General features: G+C 38.4%; 1 protein-coding gene across 5 annotated transcripts in view; it reads right to left on the reverse strand.

Moving 5' to 3' along the window:
* Positions 1 to 2,412: 2,412 nt before the first annotated feature.
* The window catches only part of TEX2 (testis expressed 2), a 47,765-nt gene continuing 42,842 nt past the window's right edge, over positions 2,413 to 7,335 (reverse strand). For all 5 annotated transcript variants that reach the window (XM_035891644.1, XM_009636016.2, XM_035891646.1 and 2 more), the window contains 4 exons: positions 6,305 to 6,427; positions 4,105 to 4,314; positions 3,768 to 3,888; positions 2,413 to 2,901 (listed from right to left, as the gene is read on the reverse strand). In XM_035891644.1, coding sequence (XP_035747537.1) covers positions 2,779 to 2,901; positions 3,768 to 3,888; positions 4,105 to 4,314; positions 6,305 to 6,427 — 577 coding nt within the window. In that variant the 3' untranslated portion in view covers positions 2,413 to 2,778. The remainder of the gene's footprint in view (positions 2,902 to 3,767; positions 3,889 to 4,104; positions 4,315 to 6,304; positions 6,428 to 7,335) is intronic.

Below are 7,335 nucleotides of genomic sequence, written 5' to 3' on the forward strand. Positions count from 1 at the left end.
CTGGGCGTGTCGTGGTGGGAGGGGGTAAGGCCTGGGTGAAAGGGGGGCCGGGGTACTCGGCTCTACCGGCTGATTTAGTACAACTTGAACCCAGCCACCGCGCTAGCTTTTTTTCTGAAGTAATTCAGGGTTCGGTTTGTAAAGGGGACTCGGGACAAGTAGCAAAAATCCTGGGATTCTTGCCTAGCTGTTGCAGGAGTAAAGCACCTGGGTGCAGAGCAACGGATCCTACAAAAAGTAACTTAAAATGGGAGTTCGGCTGCAGCGATCTAAGCTGCAGCTATTAAAAAGGCCTCAGTGTTTTCTGTCTGCTAGTGGCTGTGCTGTAGGCAAGGAGGCCAGAGGTATGCAGTGTTTTCTGTCTATAGAAAAGTTGTATCTGCACCCACACTAGGGCCAGGACTGGACATAAAGGAGTAGTAGTACCCAAAGCCGAGAAGACACTAAAATAGATTCTGCTTAAGCTCAGGGAGGCTCTTTCCACCAAAGCTAGTCCAGAGAGTACTGCATGCCATCTCTGTTCTGCAATTCCTGGTAATGTCAAGGCTTTCACCAGTGTGAAATATGTTTTTAAAGCATGTTCCTCATGTGAATACTAGCTGCTGCAGTGAAATTTAGTTTCTCTTCACTACAGTAAAATTATTCAATCTAAACTTTTCCTTTTAGAGCTAGAACAGTCCCTGCATTGGTTAACCCTAACATCATAACTACCAAGCACAACTCGGGTATATTTAAAACCAAAAAAACCCTGAAAAGCACATAGCACACTGTCATCATAGCAAGTTCCCTTTCTAATGCAGTTGTTTTAAACAGTTTTGGCTAAATACTATGTACAAATAAATCTTAACAGTTGTTTGAGATGGGATAAATTTATTTAATAAAACAAAGCAAGCAGATTGTAGTTACCCACAGTTTATGATGTGCAATATGACAATCTTGTGTAATAAGTCTAAATCTGTTTACACATTAGTGCATCTAGTCCTTTGACTTCAGTTATTGCACACAAATCATATAAAAGACCTGCGTACGAGACATGCAGACTTCATGAAAGGCAAATAATGCCTACGTAATCAGAGCAAACCCCAGAATATACACAGCCTGGAATGGTCAAGGAGGAGTTCAGGTAACAAATATAACCTACTAATATTTCAATTAAAGGTAACCAAAATAGGTGTTCAAATATAGAATTAATTTTAAATATATTAAATGCTAGTTTTCTTTTATGTTTCAGGCAAGGTGCTGTTTAAAAAACCTTCAATATAATAGCTTCATTTAGAGATGGTAAATCATCAAGTTACACATGGAAATTTTGATTTACATCAAATGTGACAACACAACATACAAAAAAGTTCTTAAAAAATTACTTCTAAAAAAAAGCAAATTATGTTATACAAGGAGAGCCAAAACTCACCTTCTTTGTAAACTAAAACATTTTCTGACATCCATGAACAGTTGGCAACACTGAGTATCAGAAAAATTTTACATGTGTTAAATAGCAGATATGTAGTGTTCCAATATTGAATTTACTGCATACATTTAGTTTTGAATCATACCAGATAGAAATAAAAGGCAGTTCCCCCTCCCCCCTTGGTTTTGGCCATTAATTAGCAGAAACAGTCTTTAATTACATCGCGATCAGCTTGAGTAACTGCAATGCTTGAATTCCTATTCCACAAAGTCCAAAAAACCAATGCATGGGGATCAAAATCCTTCAGTCACGGCTGCTTTCACAAACCTCAAGCGGTTTGATGCCTGGAGTTGTGCGGCTGTAACGTGGGAATTTGGTCCCATGCTTTGCGTGTAAACACAGTGCAATGGAAAAGACTCACAGCAACAAACTCTCCTAGAAGAAAAAACTTGGTGTGTTTCACTGTAGCAAGAGGCTCTATACACGGTAGGGTAACGAAGTACTTCTGGTAATGTGCAGTATTAGACATTTCATGTGTGTGCTCATGTCTTTATAAACATTCAGAATTAATCATGAACCAAGGTGATTGTACCTCACTATAAGGCGGCTTGCTATGGTTTGGTCTCATGGCTTTACCAACTTTTTCTTCCCCATTTTCAAAAATCTGACAGTCCCACCTTCACTGATAGTTGTGTGTGTTGTATGGCTACTTGCTTCCCAAAAAAAGCACAAGTTCTGTATGAAAAAATTAATATGTATATACCACATCGAATCACAATATTACCTATAAATCCAATTTACATTCTTTTATCCTGAAAGCATTTCATATTTCGATTGCTTGACACAAGCTATTGACTGCAGAAGTGAAAGAACATAAAACAGTTCATTCTACACCTCCAACTGCCTGAGAAAGAAAAATACTCTTCCAGTTTTATAAATCCATTCCTTATTTAGGATTTTTTCCATTTGGCATGCAGTTCCTTTGCTGCCAAACAACCTTTCAATGCTTTAATGCACATTAACATAGCATAAAAACAAGCTGAACAAAAGGTGTGTCATCAAGCTCCTTGATCTATTACAGTCAGGTTCCTCCTCCTTCCCCCAAAGAACAGGTCATCTTAGCCTCCCAGTTAAAATCCTGATGGCAGCCAGTACAAAAATAAATCAACTGCTTAATGGAATGAAACTTCATGTAGCTGAAGTACACAGGAGCAATAACCAGGCAAGTGAGCACAAAGGTATGGTTACAGGCAGTCCTTGGGGCAGGGGGCGGGGGAAGTGGCACAAGTTAAGGATGAGAACTACAGCACAGTTTATAAAACCATGAGAATAACTTTTATAATACTGTAAACTGCAAGAGTCTTCACATCTCATGGTTGATCAGGGGCCTCCGTGATCAGATCTTTAGGAGGGCATGTGGAGGAGCGAGGATCCATGGCTGAGTGCATTAAAGGAATATAAACATCATCCATGTTTGGCATGACAAAGATTTTCTGTGAAAAAGATGCAATTAAAATTAAGTTACATTTCATATGCCACTTGAAACCTTAGTTTTCTGATTTGTTTAGTTAAAAAATGCAACAAATTTCCAGATAAAAGATTCTTGAGTTCAGCACTGAGTCAATGCCTGTGCTTAAGCCATACAGCATCCATTAACTCAAGCCATTTAGTTGTGTTACAGTTGTAGATGAAGCTCAGAAATACGAAGATACCCCCACTTTCCATTAAATTGATGTGGCACTACTGGTAACATACTAGCTTTTCTTAATTCTGATGCTTTCTCAGCAATTAGCCATATATTTTCAATCTGTACTTTTAATGAAATAAGCAGTTTTGATTTCTGGTCGATTGTACAGGTTGGGGTCCAGAATGAATCTGGTCAGTAAACTGTTTTCCTATCCTACAAGTATTTGTAAATTTGGAGGTTTTTTCCCCCTATTTTGCACCACCGTGAATGTGATTTTTAAAAATTATTTTATTTGAAAGGAAGTAGAACCCATACTGCCTTATCCATTCTTAATTTTAGACAACAGTTTGGCCCTCTGAAAACACCTAGGATCATGTTTTTATTTAAGTACTACAAATTCTGTACCTATTTCAAAGAAACTGCATTTTCCTCTCTAAAAATCATTCTGACAAGTGCTAAAATTGATTTCCATCCAGGTCTACACATGGTCTTGAGACCATCCCAGAAATCAGTTTCAGCTGAGTTCTTAACATCCTTTCCACTGAACAGGAGCAGCGGAGGATACCGACTAGTATTGAATGAAATAGGGGATGTGCAAAAATTTAAAAAACCCCACCTCTCTAATAGACCCAAAATGATCATTAACTAAATGAAAATGTAAAGTAAACACACCTGAAACTCTTGTTCTAGTTTCCTCTCTATCCAGTCAGTTACATGAACCAGAGTCACTTCTCTCTCACCAAGTTTTGGCCGAGCTTTTAACTCCAGGTAGGGAGGACTTCGAAAGCCGTACCTTTGGAGAGAACACAGAACAGGTTTTATTATAAACACTCCAATGAAGCATACACTTAAGTGTGTTAATAGCAGTTCCTACCTCCATTTAGAACTAATTTGTATTGCACCTCTTCCAAAACCCATTTGAGCTACACTTTACCTTTTTCCTTAGTTGCAATCCCTTAGGTAGCACACACCTGAAACATTGCCCAGTTCTGTAGTAAGTTCCTCTTACCATATTCTGTCAGTAGGTGGAGGTGGAATGTTAATTACTAGTGTTCCTCTGCACTCTTGTACTTCAACTGTTAGCAGCAATGGAGTATTGGAGACCTCTTCAATTTTCTTCTTAATAAACTCAGTCTCTGTTGCTTTCTGAAAGTATTTTGACTTAGTAATTTTATCCACAATTCTCATGATCTTACTTGTCCGATGTCCTCCAACATACCTTTAGAAAGAGCACAGAAAAAAAGTACACCAAGGTAATTTTTTTAAATCTATTGTTTGTCAAGACACCTGTGGATTTCTTATTAAATTATTCGAGTTTTTGATATAAAAATTCTAACCATATGTATATATATATATCTATGCACATGTCCAAGCACAGCAGCCGTACTCTATCAGCTGCAAGTGTCTGGCAGAAATCTGTCCAGTCTGAACATTCCTCCTTCCCAGATGGCATTAGAAATGCAACATTTTTTTAAAATTGCATATATACTTACACCATTTACGCCAGCAAGCTGGCATAAGTAATAACAACCTGTCTACTACCGTTCTAACAAAACTGTCAAGACACGGATGCACCAAGACATATGCACATATCGGCATAGAAGGCGCAACCATCATGTCTAATCTATTTAACAGTGTGTGCCATGTGTGTTGAACAAAAAGGCTTTAGTTTTAAGGTACTGTAGCATTTACAATGAGTGGTGAAAAAAGAAGAGGAAGGCGATTTTGGCAGTGGGTGGAATGATATTCCAAAAATGATTGACTATCCCTGCAAAAAGAGGCTACTTTTCCTGGCAATAGTGTCAGACAGCATCCTAGCTTTTAAAACAGATACTTTAAGGACTGAACGTGCCTTTTCTCACACCTATCTCATTTCAGAAATATAATCTCTAGGAAGAGTGTGTGAAAATACCAAACACGCTATATTATACAGAATTGTGGCTCTTGATGTTATGTAGCAGAGAGCGCCTTGCTAAGGAAATAACATTTTCCCATCCTGCAAAAAATTCATGTTTATCCAGCCTGTTACAGAACTTTTTCCTTAGCATGACATAAGACAACAAACTCCTCAGCTGATATAAAAGGGATGAATTAGTTTGAACTTTTGGATTTTACACTAGCTGTAACTTTACCCAGATAAAGTAGTTACTCTCTCATCAGATTCTATAGTGATAGTAATGCAGATTTTTGAAAGGTATAAGGAAATTCTTTCACTATTTTACTTAAAAATTCTCAGTTCTCCCTCTTTGTCCTTAAGAGTTCTTTATATGATCTATGTATTTTTTTTAAAGATATGAAATGCATCTATTGAAATAATTCCAAGAATTCATCACATAGTTTTCCAAAGATTTTAGGAGTAAAACTCAAAGGAAATTCACTTGAATGTTTTGAATACGTCCTGGAGCCTTTTGGTATACTCATTGTAAAAATCACTGAGATGTGTTCAGACATGGGAAATACTGTGATTGTCTGAGACAGTTCAGTATTACTACAGATTCCTCATTGCATGCCATAATTTGAATTAGATGTAAAAAGCAAAAAAAAAAAAAAAAAAAAAAAAGCAGCCAAAACGAGGAATGACGTGGCAAAACTGATGTTAGGAAATGTTCTTTAAAATTCTTGCACAGCATCAGGGGGCAGTATTGCATAGCCCAGACACTCAAAAGCCCTTCACAAAACAAAACCAAACCCTGAGCAAGAAAGCTAGGGTTGAATAACAGTTGTTTGCTTAAAGAAAAGAACACATTGGAAATAAGGGATCAGCAGGATCAGTATGGGTATCCTGCTGTATACAAACAAAGTATTTCAAGTTCACACACAAAATCCTGTTCTTGACTCTGCTACCAGGCAAGACGTGCTGGGGAAGGTCCCCAAAGGTTCTCTGGCCCAAAGACCTGGCTCTCTCTGTAATCTGGTAGTGAAGGAATGAGGTGTCAAGTGGAGCACCGTACAGGTCCCCCTGCAGAAGTGCTGTATGGTGAAGAATGCTCCCAGCATGGTAAAAGAGTCAGCAGAGCAGCTTGCTTTCAATCTGGAGTACATGGCTTGATCGCTGCTCTAGAAATGGGCAAGTTGTGTTTGCTTAATTGCTTGGATATACTCACACTCTGACATCCTGCGTGACAATGAGCATTATAGGATTGCCCCAAGATATCAGTTACACTAGATCTGGAAATGAGGCGGGGAGGAAAGGATTAACAAACGCTCACCCTTCTGCTCCTGGAGTCAGCTGCTTCTCTCCTGCCAATTCAGGAGCATCATCCTCTTCTGAAGACCCAGCGCTGGAGGATTCCTCATCACTGTCTGCAAGACAATACGCCCTTGGCCTGAAACTGAAACAGTGCAATTTCCAGGTCAAATGTAATATTCTTAAATACCTATTCATCATGTACAGCTTTGGCTGACATTACACGTATTTCTGTTGGAGACTCTGAAGTGTCCCCTCCTCTTTTTTTATAAACTCTATCTAAATGAACAAAAGCAAAGCCAGTCTGTCAGAACCAGCTTCGAAACAGAAAAATTGTTTTCTCCAGTGGAATGCAATCCTGCATAAAAGAAGATGGCAGAGGAATGGCTATTCTATGTATTTAAATCAAATGTGGAGATTATTTGAAATACATTTGAAAGTGTCTCTGTTGCTGCTTGTGGCTTTCCATGGAATTTGAGCAGTATGTACAGGGTTTTTTGTTTGTTTTTAAAACTCTGACAAAGGCATGCTTTTAAACTGAAAGGTGAGAACATGCAATTCTGTCTTGTACTAAAAGCAAACAGGACTCCACCTTAAAATGACATCGTCTGCCAACTGAATCCCAGAATCCTTCAGAGATGTTACCTGAGGTTCTAGCATATATACCTTATCTTCACATCATCTATACCTTATCTTCACAGCACTTTTAACCCAAGTCAATAAATTCCTTTTTGTCTACTCACACAGACATGCAATTTTTGCAGCATTAAACATATCTCCAGCAATGGTAACCCAAGCAAAGCCCAAGAGAATCAGATCTTTGTCAGCTGCCTCCAAAAAGAAACACACAGCGCTCACGCTGGCAGAGTGAAGTTGTCTCAAACAAGCAATTCACCTTACTGTAGCTACAGTGTGTGGCATCACTTACCAATTTCATGTAGAAAAAAGGCAATTTTATTAACAGAAGAAGTCTAACATAACCCTGGGAAGTAATATTTCCTAGATGTTTTACAGAGATACTTTTGTCCCATACAAATTTAGGCTACGATCTCC

Source organism: Egretta garzetta, unplaced genomic scaffold (genome assembly GCF_000687185.1).
Source record: "Egretta garzetta isolate BGI_Z169 unplaced genomic scaffold, ASM68718v1 scaffold213, whole genome shotgun sequence".
NCBI lineage: Eukaryota > Metazoa > Chordata > Aves > Pelecaniformes > Ardeidae > Egretta > Egretta garzetta.